The sequence below is a fragment of the Mustelus asterias genome, chromosome 5 (genome assembly GCF_964213995.1).
Source record: "Mustelus asterias chromosome 5, sMusAst1.hap1.1, whole genome shotgun sequence".
Classification (NCBI taxonomy): Eukaryota; Metazoa; Chordata; class Chondrichthyes; order Carcharhiniformes; family Triakidae; genus Mustelus; species Mustelus asterias.
Window position 1 is genome coordinate 14658156 of NC_135805.1, and position 25864 is coordinate 14684019.

The following is a 25864-nucleotide window of genomic DNA, read 5'->3' on the forward strand; positions in this document are numbered from 1 at the left end:
TCACACACAGACCAGACCAGGTAAGGATGAACATAAGAACCTAAGAAATAGGAGCAGGAGTAGGCCATCTAGCCCCTCGAGCCTGCCCCGCCATTCAATAAGATCATGGCTGGTCTGAAGTGAATCAGTTCCACTTACCCGCCCGCTCCCCATAATGCAGATTTCCTTCCCGAAAGAACATCAGTGAACCAGATGGGTTTTTATGACAGTTGACAATGGTTTCATTGTCATCGGTAGATTTTTTTAAATTGAATTCAAATTTCACCAGCTGCCATGTTGGGATTTGAACCCAGGGTCTTGTCCTAGGTCTCTGGATTACTGGTTCAGTGACAATACCACTTTACCACTGCCTCCCCTAAATATGTTATGAAGAGCACATAGAGTTTGCAGATGGATATAGCTAGGTTGGTGAGTTGCAGAAGTTGGACAGGTGAAGTATAATGTGGGAAAATGTGATGTTGTTCACTCTGACAGGAAAATAAAAAGGCAGTGCTTGTGAACGGAGAGGGACTGCAGAATATAGAGGTGTAGAGAGATCTAGATGTTCTAGTGCATTAGTCACAAGTTAGTATCCAGATACAGCAAGTAATTAAGGCTAATGGAATTCTATCATTGATTACAAGGGACAGTGAACAGACAGTAAGGGAGTTTTGCTTCAGTTACACAGGGCATTAGTGAGACCACATCTCAAATACTATGTGCAGTTTTGGTTTTCTTATTTAAGGGAGGATGTAAATGCGTTGGAGGCGTTTCAGAGGAGGTTTACTAGATTGGTTACCTGGAATGAGTGGGTCGCCTTATGAGGAAAGGTTGGACAGATGGGGCTGGAGTTTAAAAGAGTGAGGGGCGACTTGAGTGAAGTATATAAAATTCTGAATGGTCTTAACAGGGTGGGCGTGGAAAGGATGTTTCCTTTTGTGGGCGAGTCCATAACTAGGACACCGATCTAAAATTAGGGGTCACTCTTTCAAGACAGAGGAGAAATTTTTACTCAGGGTTATGCAACTTTAGCCTCATGAAGAGAAAAATCGTGGTTTTTGATTTGATTTATTATTATCACATGTATTAGCATACAGTGAAAAGTATTGTTTCTTGCGCGCTATACAGACAAAACATACCGTTCATAGAGAAGGAAACGAGAGAGTGCAGAATGTAGTGTTACAGTTGTAGCTAGGGTGTAGAGAAAGATCAACTTAATGCAAGGTAAGTCCATTCAAAAGTCTGACAGCAGCAGCGAAGAAGCTGTTCTTGAGTCGGTTGGTATGTGACCTCAGGCTTTTGTATCTTTTTCCGTAGAAGGTGGAAGAGAGAATGTCCGGGGTGCATGGGGTACTTAATTATGCTGGCTGCTTTGCCAAGGCAGTGGGAAGTATAGACAGAGTCAATGGATGGGAGGCTGGTTTGCGTGATGGATTGGGCTACATTCACAACCTTTTGTAGTTCCTTGCGGTCTTGGGCAGAGCAGGAGCCATACCAAGCTGTGAGTCAACCAGAAAGAATGCTTTCTATGGTGCATCTGTAAAGGTTGGTGAGAGTTGTAGTGGACATGCCAAATTTCCTTAGTCTTCTGAGAAGGATGTCATCCACTGACTAACGCTGCGACAAATTGAGAGCTCCACAAGGAAAATTTTAACCTCATTTGCAGTTGCAGGAAACTGGCTGCATTTCATTTTTGGTCTCCATTCCTTTCCCATTTTCATTTACAAGATGTTTGTCTTCATCGTTTTGGACCAGTGTCAGAATTACGCTCATTGCTTTTCTCTGAACTCTTCATTGCCTTCAACCTACATCTAAATGCCATCTTCATCTCCTCTAAGCTCTTCACTTTTCCACCTTCTCTTAACCTGTTCATCAATTCTCCCATCCCTTTTTATTCATCACACCCAAAACCTCACCATCCACAAGATTTTACTTGTCGACTAGAAAACTTGTGACGTTCCCCTTCACTACCCACATCTCCCTCCTTGTGTCCAGCTATCTATCATTCTATTGCAGGCAAATGGGGCGAGCTTAGATGGGCTTTTTGGTTGGTATGAACCAGTTTGGGCCGAAGGGCCTGTCTCTGTGCCATATATTCTATGATTCTATGCTCCAGGATATAACTTCCTAGCATCCTTTCCTTTGGTTCTGCACCTCAGTAAATGTGGTTCACAGCTCTTATGTTCCTGATTTTGATGGCCCCATTTCCTTTATGCTGTTCCCCTCTTACCCTGTCTGAATCTTCCAAGCTCCCACTCTACCATTAAAATTTTTGCGTCCACCTCTGGAGGGAAGAGCCAGGGATTGGGACTAATTGGACAGTATAGGAATAACACACCAAATGAACACCTTCTGTTTCTGATTTTAGAGTGGGGCTTGCAATGTAAATTATAAAGTTCTCCGTCAGTGGTGACACATAACTCAGATTTGTCTCCCAGCTCCCTAAACCCCAGTCTTGAGTAGATTCAGAGGATTTTATAAGCTCACAAGGGGGCTATTCAGCCTGTCTCGCATGTATAAGAACATTTTCGTGTTCCAATCAGCTCTGCTTCCCAAATTGCTGTACTTCCAACAGTTGACTATAAATACAAAGTTATTACAAAGATTCTCCTCAAACGCCTTCTCCAAGTGGCCAAAGGCAGTCTAACAGCGGCATCTTCGCCCAAGCCAATATGGTCAGTATTTAGACACTAATAATTCGAGCTCCGCTGGGCAGGACATGTTGTTCACATGCCTGACACCTGACTCCCAAAGCAACTGCTTTACTTTGAACTCAGCCCTGGAAGACAGTGGAAATGCTATCAGGGTGCCCTTAAAGCATGCCTGAAGAGGTGAAACATCTCCTGTGCCCCTCCACCCCGCTTCAGACTTGAGTGGCAAAAGATTCATTCAGGAAAGCGCTGGACGCAGAGAGATTTGCTGGGAACATGCAAATAGAAAGGCAAGGCATTGGAGAGAACGTACAACCATTCAAGCAACCTATCGAGCTGTCCTCATCCAACACCATCGACTCTCCATGTGGTAGAGTCTGCAGATGGCACATTGGACTTGGCAGCCATCTTCAAACCCATTGAACTAACATGGAAGCAAGTTATCATCAATCCCCAAGGACTGCCTAATAATATAAATGTAAAACTGTTATGAAAATGACAGAACATATCAATATAAAATGGAGGCCGGGTGATGTTTTCCCACCTTGATCCAGTTATCCCTGACACACTACCCTTCTCCATTTTAAGAGCACATTTTGTCTTTACTGTCTTCTAAAATGCCAGACTTTGGTATAATTTATTTCTTTTTCTTCTTCCTTCCTCCCCCGGATGAATTTGTATATTCAAAGCTTAACTGTCTATAGAACATCATGCGTGGCACGTCAATGGCTCCATTCTATATTCAGAAGTGTTTGGCTCAGTGTCTTTTGATAATCTGATCCTTTTTTTTAAGGATTAGCAAAAGCTATTCATAAATGAATTTTACAATTGCATTGTGGAACCTTTGTTCTTGGGGTCTCCGGATGAATTGGATGTTTGAATTCAATCCTGAACTCCGATGATTTGCTCTCGATTTATGTGAATAGTCTGGTTTTATTTCCTGGTTCTGTAAACATTGATTGAACAGCAGAGGGACACTCAGGATTGGGAGTGGTTTAGTGAGTGAGTCAGTAGTTTAATTTGCATTTATGTTGTGCCTGGTAGTGTGGGGGGTTTGCGACAGGATCTCTGTTTAAAGTCTCCATCTGAAAGAGAGTACCCCCAACATTCCATTACTTCCTCAGTACGGAACTGGTGTGTCAGCGCAATATTTTTGCTGAAGTCTCTGGGGTAAGACTTGAACCCATAACCACCTGACTCTGAGATGAGAGTGCCACCACTGAGGCACAACTAACACTTAATCCAGCAAACGAGCCTTCAAGTTGTGCCGTCTCAGTTTGAGAATTTGAACTGGGCTTAAATAAAACTCTGTGATCTGAGGCTGTTGAATTGAAAAAAAAAACTCAACTGGTTTTCTAATGACCTTACTAGGTCAAGCTGTAATGTGACTCCAGCATGAGTGAGAGGAGATGTTGGCACAGTGGTAACCCAGATGGCGAGGTTAGTGTTCTGGGGACACGGGTTCAAATCCCGCCACGTCTGCTGGTGGCAGTTAAATTCACTTAATAAAATCTGAAACTGAAAGTTTGTTTCATGGTCACCATCCCAGGCAATTGTAAAAAAAAGACACATCTGGCCCTTTAGGGAAAGAAATCTGCTGTTGTTACCTGGCCTGGCCTACAATGTGGTTGACTCTTGAAATGGCTGAGCAAGCCACTCAGTTCATGGGCAATAAGGGGTGAGCAGCAAATGCTGGCCTTGCCAGCATCTCCCAAATACCATGAAAAACATTAAACTGTCTTCGCAAGGTTGTATCACACTTTTCTATCAGCCAAAGATGGGCAGTAAAGACCACCTTACCTTTCCAGAAAAGTCCATATCTCCAGAATGAATGTGTTTTTAAATCAATAATATTTCAAGAAAATTGCTCCTAGGCATTGTATTAAATCTCAGTACTGACCTTGGAAATTATTCAATATATCGAAACTATTCAACATATCAAAAATAATCTTGTTAGATACTGTATTTGTACTCTGGATCTACACTGGTTTATCTTTGTGTTCCGGATGGTGATTCATGTTGGAGAGATTGCTGGGGTAGTGCAGTCTCAAACCACTACCCTGTGCATGTTAAAGTGTTTCCTAATTTCACTCTGAAGTCTGGCTGAAAGTTGAGACTCTGCTCCTTCATAGACCTCTCACAGTGAGAATGGTTTCTCCCAGTCTTCTCTATCTGCTCCCTTTAAACCTGCTGAAGGAGAATGTGAGAATGGTGGAGAAGTAGAAAGTGGTATTAAGACAGAAAAACAGCATGCGACAATTGTCCAGAGATTTTGGGCTCATGCACAATCAACAACATTGTTACGGTGAATTTAGACTTTAAACTCACACTTGGATGTGTTTCAGAATGTGATTATTGGGGTGATTGTTATCACCAAGATCTCTGACTGTACAGGGGAAAACATAAGGCCATAAGACATAGGAGCAGAATTAGGCCACTCGGCCCATCGAGTCTGATCTGCCATTCAATCATGGCTGATATTTTTCTCATCTCATCCCCATTCTCCTGCCTTTTCCCCATAACTAATCAAGAACCTATCTATCTCTATCTTAAAGACACTCAGTGACCTGGTCTTCACAGCCTCCTGCGGCAAAGAGTTCCACAGATTCACCACACTCTGGCTCAAGAAATTCCCCCTCATCTCTGTTTTAAAGGATCGTCCCTTTAGCCTGAGGTTGTGCCCTTTGGTTCGAGTTTTTCCTACTAGTGGAAACATCCTCTCCACATCCACTCTATCCAGGCCTCGCAGTATCCTGTAAGTTTCAATAAGATCCCCCCCTCGTAGGGCGGCACGGTAGCACAGTGGTTAGCATTGCTGCTTCACAGCTCCAGGGTCCCGGGTTCGATTCCCGGCTCGGGTCACTGTCTGTGTGGAGTTTGCACATTCTCCTCGTGTCTGCGTGGGTTTCCTCCGGGTGCTCCGGTTTCCTCCCACAGTCCAAAGATGTGCGGGTTAGGTTGATTGGCCAGGTTAAAAAATTGCCCCTTAGAGTCCTGGGATGTGTAGGTTAGAGGCATTAGCGGGTAAGATATGTGGGGGTAGGGCCTGGGTGGGATTGTGGTCGGTGCAGACTCGATGGGCCGAATGGCCTCCTTCTGCACTGTAGGGTTTCTATGATTTCTATCTATGATCATCCTTCTAAACTCCGAGTACAGACCCAGAGTCCTCAACTGTTCCTTATACGACAAGCTCTTCATTCCAGGGATCATTCTTGTGAGCCTCCTCTGGACCCTTTCCAAGGCCAACACATCCTTCCTTAGATATGGGGCCAAAACTGTTCACAATACTCCAACATATGCCTCTGGACCCGTCACTTGCATCCACCTGTCTGTATGTGCCACTAACTGAGCTTGGGTGCATTTCTCCGCTCTTTCTCGCTCCGTAGTGAGCAGTGGCAAGCAAATGCAATCAAAGGTCATATTTATCTTGGCACCTGCAGTGAAGGTGAAAGGAATCAGTCAAATCTTCTTATCATTCTTTCCCCCAGCATTTCCTCCGTGAGAACGTGTCCAACTTCTGCTTGGTAAACATAGATGCGGCACAATGGGAACCAACTGCTGTTTGTGGAACCAGGGCAGACTCTAGTACTGTCACCACCCTGCTCAGCTGCAAAACAATACTCAACATTGAGCTTCCAACAAGACTGTTCCTTGTACTGTTGTGAACTTCAGTAATCAGCGAAGGCCAGGGTGTAAGTGAAGCAGTGGGCAGGCCCATTGATTTATGAGTAAGATTAGGAGCATAAAAGAAAAATCTTAACCGTGTGTCTTTCCATTACAGAAAAAGACGGGAAAGCTTTCCACCCCACGTATGAAGAGAAACTGAAGTTTGTCGCTCTGCATAAACAGATTACAGTTGGTCCTTACAGTCCTGACTCGTGTCCTGAAGTTGGCTTCTTTGATGTTCTTGGCAATGATAGGAGGTAATTGTGACCCAGTTCAGTTCGGAATGGTTATTTCAGACCCGTACACTCCAAACTCTGGTGTTCGTTAATGTTTCTTAAAAGCAAGAATGTTCCTTTTTGGTTCCTCTAACTCGGTCATACAGATCAAACCAGATTTCAGACCTACAGTATTGAACTAACAAAAGTCAACCCTGGAAATCTGATGGGGAGGGAAGTGGGAAATGCTGAAGATATAATGAACCTTGGGGTTGAGGCAGCGTAACATTTAGAATAGGACCATGCGTGAGAACTGAACTGTAAGTCGGAAAAATATCCTAACTTGCTCTGGTTTGTGAATTCCTCCAATTCTAGCCACTTGCATAGTTGTAATTTTCACCATTAATGGTCATGACACACACACTCTCTTCAGAAGCACCTTTGAACCTGCCTCTGTTCGTAAGCTTTTGATCATCTGTCCCAATATTTCCTTTTGTTCAATCAGTTTTTGTTAATGCTCTTGTGAAATGCCTTGGGTGCTTTACCACGTTAAAGGCTCTATGTAAATCTCAAGTCGTTGCACAGTGTTTAGCACTGCTGCCTCATGGCGCCAGGGACCTGGGTTCGATTCTTGGCTTGGGTTACTCTGTGGAGTTTGCACATTCTCCCCGTGTTTGCGTGGGTTTCCTCCGGGTGCTCCAGTTTCCTCCTACAGTCCAAAGATGTGCAGGCTAGGTGCATTGACCGTGCTAAATTGGCCCTTAGTGTCCTGGAATGCGAAGGTTAGAGGGATTCACGGGGTAAATATGTGGGGTTATGGGGATAGGGCCTAGGTGGGATTATTCTTGGTGCAGACTCAATGGGCTGAATGGCCTCCTCCTGCATTATAGGGATTCTATGCTTGACTTCTTGCTGATGCAGGCTGACCTGGTGACTGTTACTGCATTTTATATAACATCTTTGCTTACTTGTGACTCTGTGCAGTCTCATATATATCCCCTGGTCAATTGTTTGATGGTTTTTAAGTCCAGCTCTGGGCCTTAAGCACATAATCTAGACTGACACTTCAGTGCAGTGCCATGGGAGTGCTTCATTATTAGAAGAGTGGTGTTGAAGCAAAGGCCTTGTCTACCCTTTCAGTGGGCATAAAGACTCCATGTCATTGTATGAAGAGGAGCAGGGTTTCTACTTGTACGTTTCCAAGTTGGGAGCCATTCTATTATCTTATGAAAGTATTGATCTTCTGCTGTGCAATGCACAAACCTTTTCTATTGCAATCTCCTCAGCATACTTACTTTGGTACTGTGCACAGCCCTGTGCATCTTATTGCTGTACAATGCATTCTAGAAGCTGCTCAACTCTTCCTATAATAAATGTTGACACTGTTCTTCAGAATCACAAGATAAATACACACGAAGGCTGTTTCAAAACCAAATTAAAGGGCGGCACAGTGGTTAGCACTGCTGTCTCACAGTACCAGGGAACCAGGTTCGATTCCCGGCTTGGGTCACTGTGCGGAGTCTGTACGTTCTCCCAGTGTCTGCGTGGGTTTCCTCCGGGTGCTCCAGTTTCCTCCCACAGTCCAAAGATGTGCTGGTTAGGTGCATTGGCCGTGCTAAATTCTCCCTCAGTGTACCCGAACAGGCACCGGAGTGTGGCGACTAGGGGATTTTCACCGTAACTTCATTGCAGTGTTAATGTAAGCCTATTTGTGACTAATAAATAAACTTTAACTTTCGTTCATCTGTCCAGATAGACCCTCCAGTTCCCTGGACCCCTCCACAACCACCACCACCTCCTCCTGTGTTTAGTCTTCTGTTTGTTTGAGCCTGTGTTCCCATGCATTAATCCTTGCAGTTTTGAAGTAATTTTCTTTGGCTTTTCCTTTTCATTTGTGTTTTGCATGCATCATAAGATCACTTCTGTCATCAACTTGACAGTTAACTTGAGCAATTTGGCTGTAGCTGCGAATTTACCAACTAATCCATGGGGAAAGGAGGGAATGGGAAGGGAGATAGAGATATTGGAATGCTCCGATGTACTGAATGGCTGTTTGACTGCTGGGAATTTTCACAGGACCAAAATATCCAGAATACAATATGCTCTTTCAGCTCCTTTTGTAACTCTTTTTGAACACTGCTTGTATTCAGCGTGTCAGAGGCGAGAGCCCCCATTATCGTAGAGGAGAAAAATCATCTCCATTATCTTGCTTCATTCAAGTTCCATCATCTTTAAAGGAGACTATTTCAGTATAACCGATTCAGTAACAGGCAAAGCACTCAGTGCTTGGGAGACCTTATCTTTTGGATCAATTGAAGCTTGCTTATGCCTAATAAAACAATTTTATTTCAAAAACAAATTATTAACATGGCCAAGCATGTTTCAATTGATAAGTGAGTGTCTTAAATCTTTTAAAAGACATTTTGTAAAAGAAAAAGAATGATGCATTTGTTTGTGCATTGATAAAGTATCTGTAAATGTTCTAATCCTGGCACTCACTGCTTGGTATATTGATACTGTAATTATGAATCATAGAATCCTACAGTGCAGAAAGAGGTCATTCGGCCCATCGAATCTGCGTCGACCACTAGTCCCCCTGACACGAAGGGGGAATTTAGCATGGCCAATCTACCTAACCTGCACATCTTTGGAATGTGAGAGGAAACCAGAGCACCCGGAGGAAGCCCACGTAGACACGGGGAGAATGTGCAAACTCCGCACAGACAGTGACCCGAGGACAGGAATCGAACTGGGTCCCTGGCGCTGTGAGGCAGCAGTGCTAACCACTGTGGCACCCTTATGATTGAACAACAGTTTGTGTTTGTTTTGTTCAGCCTTTATTCAGAGTGTTACTAGTCAAAATCCGACTATGCATGGACACAGGATCGAGGTTGCCACTGAGGTACTCAGGGAGTGCATTGTAGGACAAAAATCAAACTCTAGCGATGCTCAAAATCTTAATTTTGAAGGGGCAATGTCAGATATTGGAGGTTATAATCATCAAAAACACTACTGAGGCTGAAAGGTGCCCTGATAGAAATAATAAACAGACCATGCTGCAAATACTCAGGCCACCTAGTGTCTGTGGAGAGAGAAACAGAGTTGATATTTTGGGTTTAAAACTTAAAAAGGTTGAGATGAGGTTTCATCAGGACTGATGAGGAAATCTGAAGCATTTCAACTCTATTTCCCTCCACAGATGCTGCCTGGCCTGCAAAATATTTCCAGCATCTGTCATATTTTGCTTGTGTATCGGTGACCTGATAGAGATCTTTAAATTTATAAAGGAAATTGTTAAAGTAGATGTGGCAAAAATATTTCCACTTGTAGGGGAGTCCAACACTAAACGTCAGAAGATTTCCGCAAATTAAACCAATCAGGAGTTTAGGGGCAGCACGGTGGCACAGTGGTTCGCACTTCTGCCTCACAGCGCCAGGGACCCACGTTCGATTCCGGCCTCGGGTCATTGTCTCTGTGGAGTTTGCACATCGTCCCCATGTCTGCGTGGGTTTCCTCTGGGTGCTCCAGTTTCCTGGAGCGGGTTACGTGGATTGGTCATGCTAAATTGACGCTTAGTGTCAGGGGGATTAGCAAGGTGTGGGGTTACGGGAATAGGACCTGGGTGGGATTGTGATCAGTACAGACTCTGGGCAGAATGGCCTCCTTCTGCACTGTAGTGATTCTATGATTCGGGTGAATCATTGTTATCCAAGGAGTGGTTAGAATGTGGAACAATTCACTACTGCAGTGAAGGATTGAAATGAACAAGAGGTGTATTTAAGGGAAGGCTAGCTGAACACGGAGAGGAAGGAATAGGTTATACTGATGGGTGAATGCGATAGGAGGGGAGAAGCTTGTGTGGAGCATCAACAGCAGCGCAGACTGGCAGGTTTCATTGCCACATTTCTGAATAGTTCCTGTCCTGGAACAATAGATTCCTCTGGGGAGAGAGAAACAGATTTAACATCTCAGATCGCTGACCTGAAACATTAACTTTGTTGCTGCCAGACTGTTGAGTATTTCCAGCGTTTTGTTTTTTCAGGCGAGTGTTCTGGCATTCGTAATACTTGATTCAGTATATTGCAGTGTTGCTTCAGTGCTGTGTGGGGTGAATGCTGAATGGGGAACTGTTCAAAATTGACTTTTGTATGGGTAGACTATGGGTTGATCCCAACACCTATCCTCAGTGCCTTCCCAACAACAGTGGTTTTCATACTACAGTCGGGGATCTTGCAAAATTTAATTCATCTGTAGGAATCCCCTGTTCTAATTTCACCAAACAAGAAGGCAGCAGCTGCCCAGGGAAACATGGGGCTTTTGCATGTGTTCTTTTGTTTTAAATTAGTGTGAAACAGCAGAAATGATGTGGATCGTATGCAGCAAAGAGTAAGGAATAAGGGAGAGATGATGGTGTAGTGTTTATGTCACTAGTCTATTCAGCAATCTAGGCTAATGCTCTGGAGAGCTGGGTTCAAATTTAACTTCAATCAATAAAATCAGTAATGGGAACCATGAAACTATAATCGGTTGTTGTAAAAACCCTCATGGTTCCTGATGTCCTTTAGGGAAGGAAATCTGCCATCTTTACCCTGTCTGGCCTACGTGTGACTCTAGACCCACAGCAATGTGGTTGACTCTCAACGCCCTGTGAAATGGCCCAGCAAGCCACTCAGTTCAAGGATAATTGGGGATGGGGAACAAATGCTGACCCAGCCAGCGATGCCCATCAAAGAATTTAAAAAAAAACTCGAGACACTGTGCTTGTGGTGTGGGGAGTACTCTATCTCAATCAGGCAGAAATCCAACCTTGCCAACCTGCTGTACTGCAGAGTCCAGTTTGAATGGATATGTCCTTTGTGCACAGTATCTGAGCTGTATTTTAAGGACAGAAGGTTGTATTTGCTGGACCAAAGCGACTTTGCCCTCCCTGGCCTGCTCACTCACACACACACACCCACCTTTGACTTTTCATTCCTTGATTTGCTGCTGATAGGCTCACTAGTCTGCCTATCAGTAGCAAACACGGGAAAGAAGCAGCCTGTGATTGGATGAGCAGGTCCGAATCTTGCACTGATACTCAGCTGGTCCCCAGGAGTTTTGAAAACTGCCTCATGGGGGCTGAATAGAGGGGCTTTTTCAGCTCCCAGGCTGTACAACGTACAATGCCTCTCTAATCTAACATTTTCTTGCCTCTATGTGGTCCATACCCCTCTATTCCACGCCTATTCATGTATCTATCCAGATGCCTCTTGAACGTTGTTATAGAATCTGCTTCCACCACCACCTCCGGCAGTGCGTTCCAGGCATTCACCACCCTCTGCGTGGAAAACTTGCCCTTTACATCTCTTTTAAACTTGCCCCCTCTAACTTTCAACCTATGCCCCTGAATAATTGACCCTTCGACCTTGGGGAAAAAGACTGACGATCCACTCCATCCAAGCCTGTCATAATCTTGTAAACCTCTATCAGGTCCCTTGGACAAGCCTGATCTACACTCCTTTGACAGCATCTTCGCAACCCACAATCTCAACCACCGAGAGGGAGGAGGGCAGTGATACATGGAAACATCATCACCTGCAAGTGTCCCTTCAAGCCTCGCACTACCCTGACTTGGGAATATATCACCGTTCCTTCACAGTCACTGGGTTAAAATCCTGGAACTCCTTCCCCGACAGCACAGTGGGTGTGTCTGCAGCAGATGACAGCAGCAGTTCTAAAGGATGGCTCACCTGTCCCTTCTCAAAAGCAGTTACGAACGGGCAGCAAATTCTGACCTTGCTAGTAGTACAAACATTGCATGAAAAATAAATTTAGAAACGACCACCCTTCCCTAAGCTCTAAGAAACACGGGATGGCAGGGCCTTTATTCCTATCCGTTTGAGACTGGGTATTCCTCACACCACAAACACGAGCGTCCTGTATTCCTTATTCTTTGCTGTGTAGGATGATCCACAATCAAATTCTTTCTTTCGTTTCACACTAATTTTAAAAAGAACAGCATAACCGAGCCTTTGGGTCACTAAAAATGGGAGCTGAAGCAAACCATTCACCAATCCTGCTCCGTCATTCAATAAGATTGGGGCTGGTCTTAACTTGTGTATACAAATACAACAGCTTATCCCCTGCGCTCAGTTCAGTCACTCTCCCCCAGGGTGAGCCTGTCAAACAGGTACTCTCCCATGCCATTCTCAGGGGCTCCCAGTCTCTTCAGGTTGGTGATGTGATCTCCAAGCTTCTTGTGTCCTTAACTCCACTTTCTTGCCTGTCCCCCATAACCCCTGACACACCAGTGGATCAAAAATATGTCTAACTCAGCCAAGTATATGTTCAATAACCCAGCCTCTACTGCTCTCTGGGGAAGTGAATTCCAAAGTCTTAATGATCCTCTGAGAATAAATTTCTTCTTAAATGGAAGCCTCCTTATTTTGAAACTGCACTAGTACTAGATTCCCCCACAAGAGGAAGCATCCCCTCAGCACCCACCCTGTCTTGCCCCCTCAGAATCAGCTGTGAAGCTTCTCTGAAATGCTTTGAATGCATTTACATTCTTTAAATACGGAGACTGGAACTGTACACTGTCCCCTGTGTACTCACCAATACCCAATGCAACTGCAGCAAAAACAGCCCTACTTTTATATTCCATTCCCCTTGCAATAAATAACATCATTCAATTGCTTGCTGTACTGTGTTCTTACGTTTAGAGATTCATATACCAGGGCACCCTCTGTACCTAGAGTTCTGCAATCTCTCCATTTAAATAAGATACTGCTTTTTTTATTCTTCCTGTCAAAGTGGGCAAGTTCACATTTTCCCACATTATAACTTCCATCTGCCAATTTTTGCCCCATCACCTAACCTATCCAAATCCCTTTACGACCCCTTCACAACTTATTTTCCTACCTATCTGTGTCATCAGCAAACCTAGCAAACATCCAGTTGGTCCTATCATCCAAGTTGCAGATAATTGACACCCCAGCACTCCACTAATTACATCTCGCCAACTCTAAAATGACCCATTTATGGCTATTCAGCCACTAATCTTATTGGATATTTTTTCTTTCGTTTTGATAGTTTCTTTAATTTAGTTAATTACAGATGGTACGTCCTTCCCCAAGAGTTTTTCTTTCTCACTGAAATGTATCTTTGAGTGTAATGAAATATCTCCTTAAATGTCTCCCACTATATCTCGACTGACTTCTTCCTTAACCTAATTTCCCAGTCCACTTTAGCCAGCTCTGTCTTCATACCCTCATAATTGCCTTAAGTTCAAAGCACTAGTCTTGGAGCCTGCTCTCTCTTGCAAAGTGAACACAAAATTGTCATGTTATATTCACGGAAACATAGAAGATAGGAGCAGGAGGAGGCCATTCGGCCCTTCGAGCCTGCTCCACCATTCATCACCATCATGGCTGATCGTCCAACTCAATAGCCTAATCCTGCTTTCTCCCCGTAACCTTTGATTCACTGCTACCTAGAGGCGCCTTTACTAGAGATCTTTAATCTTGCCTCATTTCACAATGCCAGATCTCGAAAAGCTTGCCCTCTGGTGCTGCTTTGATAAATTTCCCAAAAACGCTTTTATGAACTCATACTCTAGGCTACCTTTGCCAGTCTGATTTGTCCAATCTATATGTAGATTAAAATCACCTATTTTTATTGCTGTGCCTTTTTCACAAGCCCCCATTATTACTTGTCGTATACTCTGTCCTTCAGGTTGGTACATGATCTAGGACGTGACTGTTGCGTTGCTAGCAGTGCGTCCATTAGATGGGATGTTCAACAAAATGCCTGTTCTGTAGATCATATGGTTCTTGAAGATCACGTGTGGCACTATTTTGAAGAACGAGAAGAAGCTTAAATTCCCCTTCCAAACTAATTGACATATAATTCAGTTAAAATGTTAAAGCAGCTTGGATCAGGCTGCATTTGGGTCGCATTCCTCAATTAACAGCACAGAAAACAGATTAGCTGGTCAGTCATCGTGCGGGTTTGGGATCTTGCAGTGTAGCCAATAGCTTAAGTGATTGCAGTTTAAAATATCCTCCTATGTTCAAAGCAACTTGGAATGCTTGCGATATGGTAATGAGCTATAAAAGTGCATGATTGCTTTCCTCATTGTGCTAATGTTTCTCATCAGAAGAGAATGGACTACCCTGGGGAACATGAAGAAAGAAAATGCCATGGTAGAATTCGTCCAGCTGCTGAACAAATGCTGCAATCTGTTTGAACCATATGTCACATCCCATAAAATAGAGAAGGAGGAGCAAGAAAGGAAGAGGTAAGAGAAGTATTGCCTGTCTTTACATGATGGTGAATTAATAAGGGGCTTCCGGCTTGCAATGGACAGCTTCGATCTCAGCAGTCCAGGTCTTTCTCTGAACCATTCTATCACATGGTATCTGTAGTGTTCATAGCCTCCTCCTGCACTGCAGAGATTCTATCAGGTCTGCACCGACTTCTGACAGCATTTTACTCAGCAAACACCACTAATCCCGCTAACCTACACATCTTGGGACACTAGAGGGCAATTTAGTATGGCCAATCCACATAACCAGGACATCTTTGGACTGTGGGGGGAGGAAACTGGAGCACCCGGAGGAAACCCACGCAGACACGGGGAGTGTGTGTAAACTCCACACACAGTCATCCAAGGCCGGAATTGAACCCAGGTCCCTGGCACTGTGAGGTAGCAGTGCTAATCACTGTGTTCTGTGGTTAATGCACCCACCTAAGACAGAAGGTTTTGGATTTAAGTGCTAAATTCTGAAATTTGAACACAGATATCTAGGCTGAAACTCCCTGTGCAGTACTGCATTGTCAAAATTGGCATCTTTTGGGTTAAACAGGTTCCATCTGCCACCTCAGACCGATGTAAACAATCCCATGGCACTATTATGAAAATGTGCAGGAGAGTTCAGCGCCTGGTAAATATTTATTCCTCAAACAGCATTACTAAAACAGGTCATATCGCATTACTGTTTGGGTACTTGCTTTGGGCACAGTGACTGCCATGATTCCCTCCATTACCGCAGTGACTACACTTTGCCATACTTCAGTGGCCGTTAAGTGCTGTGGGATATTCTAGATTCATGAAGGGCGCTCTAGAAATTCAAGTTCTTTTGTCTGTTTTCACTTGTCCAATTAAAATAAATGATACATTAAGCTGTCAAACCTCCCGTTTGTTTTACTATTTGATGGGATGTCTGCGTCGCTGGAGTGGCGCAGATGTTTCATTCCCTGTACCTTTCAGCGAGTGTGATGTTAATACACAGCCAACACCTTGGTCAGCTACCCTCCTGCATCAAATTAGCTTTCTTAATTATAACATTTTGATGTGGCAGTTTTCCACTTAGGGGCAGTTACCTAACTATTTTGGAGGCAGCGCACGACAGGTTGCTTTCTCCAGTGGCAAGAAGCATTCAAAACAGAAATTGGGGAGTCAGGAGAATTAAGAACACAAATCATCCTTTCTTGCCCCTCTTTAACAGCACAATGGGTGTACCTTCACCAGGACTGCAGCGGTTCAGAAATCATAGAATCATAGAAACCCTACAGTGCAGAAGGAGGCCATTCGGCCCATCGAGTCTGCACCGACCACAGTCCCACCCAGGCCCTACCCCCACATATTTACCCGCTAATCCCTCTAACCTAAGCATCCCAGGACTCTAAGGGGCAATTTTTAACCTGGCCAATCAACCTAACCCGCACATCTTTGGACTGTGGGAGGAAACAGGAGCACCCGGAGGAAACCCACGCAGACACGAGGAGAATGTGCAAACTCCACACAGACAGTGACCCGAGCCGGGAATCGAACCCAGGACCCTGGAGCTGTGAAGCAGAAGTGCTAACCACTGTGCTACCGTAAAGTGGCTCACCACTACCTTATCATGGGCAAGTCGGGATAGGCAATAGATACTGGCCTTGCCAGCAAGCCTGTATTCTCAATGATTTTATTTAATCAATAGCTATGGTGGGCCATGATCGACTAGTTATAATAAACATCTTTTAAGTTTGCGCCAGACTGGGCAACTTAATGTTGCTGGTTGTATCATTTCATTATAAGGAGGGGAGAAAAGTGGTGAGGTGTGACAGTATTAAGAACCTAATCATGTCCTGGTAAATATTTCAGACTTCCAGCCTTCACACTGTCTTGCCCTCTGTGTGATGTACTGGAGAGTTCATTAAGATGAATCCATAAAATAGAATCCCTTCAGTGCAGAAGGAGGCCATCTGGCCCACTGACTCTCTGAAAGAGCATCCTACCCAGGCCCTTTCCTCCATCCTATCCCCATAACCCCATGCATTTCCCATGGCCAATCCACCCAACCTGCACATCTTTGGAGTGTGGGAGGAACCCGGAGGAAACCCACGCAGACACGGAGAAAGTGCGAACTCCACACAGTCACCAGAATTGAACCCAGGTCCCTCGTGCTGTGAGGCAGCAGTGCTAACCACTGTGCCACACTGTGGCCACCAAACAGTGGCAGTCAGATCAAGGAGGTGCTCTGCAGACTCATTATTATTTAGCATATCAGATAAGACCTGTAATTCCAGCCATTTTAGAACATCATCATTAGCAGCGTACAAAAGATGTGCAGAGTCATCTATGCAAGAACAACATTAATGAATGATATTAACTGTTCCAAGTTGGAGTGCAATGGTTCATTTGCCAGTCATCTAAAACCGCATCAGTCACTGTTTTAGATCCAACAATTGTTTAAAATCTGGAAAACTAAATAACACAAACTGAGGGCTAAAGAACCAATGGAAAATGGCGATCGTCATTATTGCATCCAACAAGTAACCAGAAAGGATAAAGATGAAAGAGCTTTCAAAAAATTATTTCCCAGGATGTGGGTGTTGTTGGCTAGACCAGCGTCCATTGTCCATCCCATATTGCCCATAAGAAGGTGCCTTGCTGCACCACTGCAATCCATCAGTGTAGGAACACCCACTGTGCAGTTAGGAAGGGAGTTCCAGGATTTTGACTTAGCGGAGAAAGACAATAGAGTTCTAAGTCAGGATGGCCTGGGGCTTGGACGGGAATTTTCCAGGTGGCGTTCCCATGCATCTGCTGCCCTTGTCCTGTGTGGCAGAGGTCACAGATTGATAGAGCCCTGGTGAGCTGTGGTGGTGTTTCTTCTGTGTTATTACTGTGGGTTTGTGGTTGAGGAAATGGATGTTTGTGATCGATGGGTTGTCAGTCAAGTGGACTACTTGTCCTGCTTGGTACTGAACTTCTTGTAGTGGAGCTGCACTCATCCAGGCAAGTGGAGGGCATTCCATCGCTGACTTGTGCCTTGTAAATGATAGACAGGCTCTGGGCACTCAGGAGGTGAAATACTTGCCACACAATTCCCAGCCTCTGACCTGCTCTTGTAGTCACAATATTTATATCGCTGGTCAAGTTAAGTATCTGGTCAATGGTAATCCCCAGGATGTTGATTGGGATGTAGTGATGGCAATGCCATTGAATATCAAGGGGAGATGTTTGGGTTCTCTTGTGATAGAGATGGTCATTGCCTGGGACTTGCGAGGCGCAGACGTTACTTGCTAATTATCAGTTCAGGCCTGAATGCTGTCCTGATCTTGCTGCACATGAACAGAGCTTTGGTATCTGAGGAGTTGCGAATGGTGCTGAAAATTGTGCAATCATCAGCAAACTGACCACATCTGACCTTGTGATGAAGCAGCTGAAGTTGGGCCTAGGACACTACCCTGAGCAACTCCTGCAGTGATGTCCTGGTACTGAGATGACTGACCTCCAACCACCACAGCCATCTTCATATTGCTAGTTATGAATCTAACCAGTGGAGGATTTTACCCAGATTCCCATTGACTCCAGTTTTGTTCAGGCTACTTGAGGCAATGCTGTGCCAAATGCTGTCTTGATGTCAAGGGTATCACTCGCTTCACCTCAAGAGTTCAGCTCTTTTGCCCATGTTTGAACCAAGGTAAGGAGCTGAGTGACCCTGGCAGAACCCAAACTGAGTGTCCACGAACAGGTTATTGCTGAGTAAATGCTGCTTGATAGCATTGTCAGCAATACGTTTTCCACCAATCTGCTGATGATCAAAAGTAGGCTGGGTCGTAACTGGATGTCTACTTTATGGACAGGACATAATGAGCAATTTTCCACATTGTTGGGTAGATGCCAGTGTTGTAGCTGTACTGGAACAGCTTGGCCAAGAGTTCATTTAATTCTGCAGCAGAGGTGTTTGATGCTACTGCCAAAGTATTGTTGGGGCCTGTAGTCTTTCCAGTATGCAGCACAAAAATAGGTACCTTCAGCCATTTCTTGATACCATGTGGAGGGATCAAAGTGAGCCTGACTGGAAGAGACTACAAGCCACTGAGAAAGGGGAACATTTCCCTTGGGTTGATGGGTCAGCAGAGGGAAGATGAAAAAGTTGAGTACTGCTCAATTCTGTTGAGTTACAGCCTATGTACCTACAGAACTGCTGTATGTGATTAAGATTAACACTGTTATCTTGAGAGCAATTAGGAGTGGGCAATAAACGCTGGTGAAGTCAACATCCAATGAATGAGTTTTACAAAGTGTGCATCTGCGCGGCATTATTGATGGGGTATTTAAGCCATAGAAGGCATTTCCCCAGGATGATGCCAAGAATGGGGCAACTCTTCATTGTGAAGAGAGACTTGCACAGGTATAGTGGTTGCATTAATGAATAGGCGATCCAGACCCTTGGACAAATATTCTTCAGAACTATGATTTTCCCCACCCTCCTCCCAGGGACAGTTTCAGAATTTGAATCAAGTTTTGGTAGGCTGAGAATTCTATAAAGTCAAAAAGAGTTGATATCAATAAAAAAATGACTATGGATAATGATAAAAAGTCAGCTGGTTCACTGAGAAAAGCTGCTGTCCTTGCCATGGTACATGACGTCAGTTCCCATAGCAACGCTGTTGACTTTTAACAGAACCTTTGAAGTAGCCTAGCAAGCCAGTCTGTTGTATCCAGGACAACTAGGGATGGACAAAAAAAAAATGCCAGCCCGATCATCAGTTCCCACCTCCAGAGACTGAAATAATAACTGGCCGAGGCTGTGTCGATTTCCAGTGCAGCATGGAAGATTCAATCGAAATTTTGACCATTATTGAATGAATTAAACAGTGCAGAAGGAGGCCTGTTTGGCCCTTGAATAACTGAGCCACCTCTTTGGTAAGAGTTGTCCAAATAATTCCACTTCCTGTCATCTTCCCCACAGCCCTACAAATTTATTTTCTTGCAAGCGTTTACCCAGTTCTCTTTTGGATGTTAATATTGGATCTGCATTTCAGACAGTGCACTCCAGATCACAGCAACTGGATGTATAAAAAGTTTCCCCATGTCGCTCCTTGATGACTCTTCTACCCCGAGAAACAGTTTCTCCTTATTTACTCATGGCTGGCTATTCCGAGTTGGCTCTCCGTATTAGCCCTTCAGAAGATTCTCTCGTTGGGAACATTCCATGGAGTCTGAAATTGAGAGGTCATCAATTTAAAATTCTAACTGAGAATGAAGATTGAGGTTCGGGGAATCATAGAATCCTACAGTACAGAAGGAGGCCGTTCGGCCCATTGAGTCTGCACTGACCACAATCCCGCACTGACCACAATCCCACCCCCGCAACCCCACGCATTTATCCCAGCCAGCCCCCCTGACACTAAGGAGCAATTTAGCATGGCCAATCCACCTAGTCTGCACATCTTTGGACTGTGGGAGGAAACCCACGCAGACATGGGGAAAATGTGCAAACGCCACACAGACAATGACCCGACCCAGGAATTGAACCTGGGTCCTTGGCGCTGAGACAACAGTGCTAGTCACTGTGCCAACGTGCCGAGTCTTGTTGGCTTTTGTGGTAGTTGACCACAAGGAGTAGTGTTCTAAATGGTAACAAGTTAGGAATTGTGGATGAGCTGAAAGTTTAAGGATTCAAGTACAGAAATCGTTAAAAGCTAATGGGTGTTGTGTTTTCATGTTATTTCCAGTGTTTCCTCATTAGCAACTTTGCAGTGGAGCAGGGCACTTTAGTGACGTCACACAGTCGGTCTCTTAATGTCATCGACAATTTGCGTGGGCAACCAGGCAGCCTAGTGTTTGAAACCACCGTGTAGAAAACTGGCGATGAGGTGGTCAGATCACATTTGCAGTCACTCCAAAAGCAAAACAAAGTGGGAAAGGTCCGATGGCATTGTAGACACCTGACAGGAGAATAAATAATTGTAATTGCCGCCACACAAAATCTGGCGACCGAGAGGTGCCAAACAATGGTCACAGCCACCTGAGAAACTGGAAAATCAGAAGATTCTGGAGAAAACAACTTTGGAAAGAAGTTCTTTACGTGTTCTGCCTGAAAAGATCTGTAACAGTCCTGGGAGCACCATGACTAGCAAATACTTTGCAGCAACAACATTTAGAGCTGGAGATGTAAAACACAAAGAAAATAGCTTGCCGTGTTTCGGGGAGAAAAGAAGCTGATAATTCGTGACCCATTGTGCTCTCTCAGGCTCTTCCCAAAAATGGTGGGAGTTTTTGGTGCCATGTGACGTTCCAATGAGAATAAAGCGATGGAGCTTGTATAAAGTTAAAGTTTATCTATTAGTGTCACAAGAAGGCTCGGCACGTTGGCACAGTGACTAGCACTGTTGTCTCAGCGCCAAGGACCCAGGTTCAATTCCTGGGTCGGGTCATTGTCTGTGTGGCGTTTGCACATTTTCCCCGTGTCTGCGTGGGTTTCCTCCCACAGTCCAAAGATGTGCAGACTAGGTGGATTTAATCTATTTTTTTCGAATCTCATGACAGATTCGAAGCAGGCCCAACCAAAAACCTAAAGGAACGGAAAGTAGTAGTTGCTGAAAAAGCTTTGACAGAAGCTGTGGTCAAGACTCAGGCTGGTAGTGCTGGGACCAAGAAGACAAATGTGGTACTGGAGAGCTAATATGGTACCATTATTCAAGAAGGGAAGTAGGGAAAAATCAGGGGAAAAAATCTCAATGTTTTGGCCTCAGCTGCTTCCTATATTTGTGAATGGGGATTTTCACAGTAACTTCATTGCAGTGTGAATGTAAGCCTACTTGTGACCAATAAATAAACTCCACAGGCTCACCACTCTAGGTGAAGAAATGTCTCCTCATCTCAGTCCTAAAAGGTTTACCTTGTATCCTCAGACTGACCCCTGGTTCAGGACACCTCTGCCAATAGGAACTTCCTTCCTGCATCTACCGTGTCTAATTCTGTCAGAATTTTATAGGTTTCTATGAAGGCCCTTCTCATTAAATTCCAGCAAATATAATCCTTACCGATTCAGCCTCTCCTTAAAAGTCAGTCCCGCCATTCCAGGAATCAGTCTGGTAAACCTTCTGAAAGCTTCCTGATGGGTCATTTGAATCATGCCTGGGGTTCGATTCCTGGCTTGGGTCACTGTGTAGAGTTTGCAAGTTCTTCCTATGTCTGCGTGGGTTTCCTCCGGGTGCTCCAGTTTCCTCCCACAGTCCAAATGATGTGCGGGTTAGGTTGATTGGCCATGCTAAATTGCCCCTTAGTGTCCCGGGATGTGTAGGTTAGAGGGATTAGTGGAGTAAATATGCGGGGTTACGGGGATAGGGACTAGGTGTGATTGTTGTCGGTGTAGACTCGATGGGCCGAATGGCCTCCTTCTGCACTGTAGGGATTCTATGATACTCACCCTAATGCCAAAATCTGAAGCAAAAGTTGGTATAGCCTAGAGTTTCTGATCTGGTCCCTAAACCTTCGCTGCACTCCCTCAATAGCAAGAACATCCTTCCTCAGATAAGGAGACCAAAACTGCAACAGTATTCCAGGTGTGGCCTCAACAAGGCCTTGTAAAATTGGAGCAAGACACCCCTGCTCCCGCACTCCAATCCTCTCGCTATGAATCCAACATACCATTTGTCGCCTTCACTACCTGCTGCACCTTACCCTAGTGTCCAAGGATTTGAAATCTGGTCAGGAAGTGCCCATGTGTGCTGATTGTATCCCTTAGCTCGTCTTTCCCACAACGGGAAGCATCCTTTTAGCATCCACTCTGTCAGGTCCCCTCAGGATCTTGTATGTTTCAATAAGCTTATTTCTAAACTCCAGTGGATACAGACCCAACCTCTCAACCTTTCCTCCCAAAGATAACCCTCTTATTCCAGATATCAGCCAAGTGAGCTTTCTCTGAACTGTGGATAAAGTGATTAAGGAGGCATACAGCATGCTTGCCTTCATCGGCCGAGGCATGGAGTATAAAAATTTGCAAGTTATGTCACAGCTGTGGTGGAAGCAGGCACATTAGCAACATTCGAGGCGTATCTTGGTAGATGAACGGGAGAAGAGGGATAGAAACCCTGTATGGATAATAAGGAATGGGGCTAAAAATAAAGATTAGGAATCAGCACAGGCTTGGCGGGCCCAAGGCCCTGTTCCTGTGCTGCGTTATTTTTTGTCATTTCGAAAGCATTTGTATAACCTTTCTTAACTAAGGAGACCAAAGGAATTCTGATTAACCTGTGTTCAGTTCTGGGTACTGCAGCTGGGGTGGACTATATTGTAGGCAGTACAGTGCTGACTCACCGAATAAATCAGGGATAAATGGGTTAATTTATTTAGCTTATATTCAATTAAGATGTTGAAAAAATGTTAGGATTTGATCGGATTGATAAAAGAGGAACTATTTCCTCTGAGGGGGAACAGGATGGCATAATCATAAAATTAGAGCCATTCAAGGGTTATGTCATAGAAACAGAGAAGATAGTTTATTTATTAGTCATAAGTAAGGCTTACATTAACACTGCAATTAAGTTACTGTGAAATTCCCCTAGTCGCCACAGTCTTGCGCCTGTTCGGGTCAATGCACCTAACCAGCGCGTCTTTCAGACTGTGGGAGGAAACTGGAGCACCCGGAGGAAACCCAAGCAGACACGGGGAGAACGTGCAAACTCCACACAGTGACCCAAGCCGAGAACTGAACCCGGGACCCTGGCGCTGTGAGGCAGCAGTGCTAACCACTGTGCCACCGTGCCATCCCCAAAGGGGCCATTTGGCCCTTCGAGCCTGCTCTGCCATTCATCACGATCATGGCTGATCATCCAACTCAATCGCCTAATCCTGCTTTCTCCCCATAACCTTTGATCCCATTCGCCCCAAGTGCTATATCCAGCCGCCTCCTGAACACATTCAATGTTTTGGCATCAACGACTTCCTGTGGTAATGAATTCCACAGGCTCACCTCTCTGGGTGAAGAAATGTCTCCATTTCTGTCCTAAATGGAATACCCCGAATCCTCAGAGGGTGAACCCTGGTTCTGGACTCCCCCACCATCAGGAACATCCTTCCAACATCCACCCTGTCTAGTCCTGTTAGAATTTTAGAAGTCTCTGAGATTCCCCCCCCCCCCCTTTCGTCTGAACTCCAGCAAAAACAATCCTAACCTTTATCAATCTCTCCTCATACATCAGTCCCGTCATCCCTGGAATCAGCCTGGTAAACCTTCGCTGCACTCCCTCGAGAGCAAAAACATCCTTCCTCAGAAAAGGATACCAAAACTGCGCGCACTATTCAATGTCAAAACATTTCTTCTCACACACATCTGGAAACCTATCTCCTCTCCATCCCACCCCAAAATGGTGGTTGAGGCAGGCAGGGGAATCAGTTGAAAGGTTCACGACTGAAATTAAGATTTTTGTTGAGCAGGAATCTAAAGGGATCCAGCATCAGGGCCAGATGGAGTTGAGATGCAGATCAGCTATGATTGAATTAAATGTCAAGACAGGCTGGAGGACTCGAAGCCCTTTTCCTCTTCCTATAATCAAAGCAGAAAGCATTGGATCTACTTGAGAGCAAATTGGACAAATGTTTGAAGCAGAGGGATGTAATAGGACTATGGCAGAGCATGGTAGTGGTCTCACTTTGGGATTGCTTTCACAAGGAATTCATGCAGGAGTGATGATCCGAAGGTCTGGTGCGGCAAACCTCTGGAATTCTAAGTTGCATCATCACACGGTGCAGTTACTCCTGGTTTAAAATCAAGTGGGAAATCATAGCCTTAGTATTCCCTCCCATTTATCCAGTTCTGTCATTCAGCTGACACTGTTGTACCTCTATCCCCCTTGTGTTTGCCAACCTCTCTCCAAAGTTAAAGGAATCTAATCTCTGCATTAATTTTAGTTTTGATTTGAAATCTGGCCATGCAGCACCCAATGTGCGCTCATTGCTGGATCCAGAATTACCTGTGCAGAAGCTGCTTTGTTTTACAGAATATTCCATTTTGTTTCCTGGCTGCAGGCGAGAAGAGGAGGAGAGGCGTCAAAGGGAAGAGGAGGAGCGAGAACGCTTGCGGCAGGAGGAAGAGAGAAGGCAGCGAGAGGAGGAAGAGAAAAGGAGGCGGGAAGAAGAGGAGAGGAGGCGGTTAGAGGAAGAACGGCTTCGAATGGAACAACAAAAGTAAGGGCTGTGCATCAGCTATGAGCCAATAGTTTTAATAAGCTTGGTAATTAAAATACCATTGCTTAATTGTCTTAACTTAGTTCTCTTGTCTGTGGATCAGCAGGATGTACTTTTAGACTAGGAATCGAGAGGTATGAATAGTGCAGGGAAGTGGAGTTTAGGTCGACAATCAGTCATACTGAATGCCGGAGCAGTCTCAAGGGCCGTGTGGGCTGCCCATGCTCTTCATTCTTACGTTCTTATGTGATGATCTAGCCTGATGCTCCAGTGCGGGTGTGAAGGAGTGCTACATTACTGGGTGTGCTGTCGTTTAAAATGAGCATTAAACTGAGGCATGCTCAAGGCACTGAATTATTTACTGAACGGTGGTGCTTGAATTTGAGTTAGGAGCTGTTGTGGTATTTTGGTCAACATCTTCCTTTAACTATCACCAGGGGCAAAAAGTTTGTTTATCTATTAATGTCACAAGTAGGCTTACATTCACACTGCAATGATGTTACTGAAAGTCCCCTAGTCACTACACTCCGGTGCCTGTTCGGGTACACCCCGAGGGAGAATTTAGCATGGCCAACATACCTAACCAGTACGTCTTTGGGACTGTGGGAGGAAACCCATGCAGACACAAGGAGAACGTGCAGACTCTGCACAGACGTGACCCAAGCCAGGAATCGAACCTGCGTCCCTGGCGCTGTGAGACAGCAATACTGACCACTGCGCCACCTTGCTGTTCGATGCATATCACCATTGCAGATTGGTTGCTGTGTTTGATTTGGAGTTCAAAACTAAATTTATTATGTTGCATTCATAGAATCCCTACAGTGCAGAAGGAGGCCATTTGGCCCATCGAGTCTGCACTGACCATTCTCCCACCCAGGCCCTATCTCCGTAACCCCTGACAC

General features: G+C 44.8%; 1 protein-coding gene across 1 annotated transcript in view; it reads left to right on the forward strand.

The window, feature by feature from the left end:
- The window catches only part of acbd3 (acyl-Coenzyme A binding domain containing 3), a 74674-nt gene that overhangs the window by 25049 nt on the left and 23761 nt on the right, over positions 1-25864 (forward strand). Inside the window, exons 2-4 of the mRNA XM_078212208.1 lie at positions 6412-6553; positions 14649-14789; positions 24804-24962. Of these exons, the coding sequence (XP_078068334.1) occupies positions 6412-6553; positions 14649-14789; positions 24804-24962 (442 nt within the window). The remainder of the gene's footprint in view (positions 1-6411; positions 6554-14648; positions 14790-24803; positions 24963-25864) is intronic.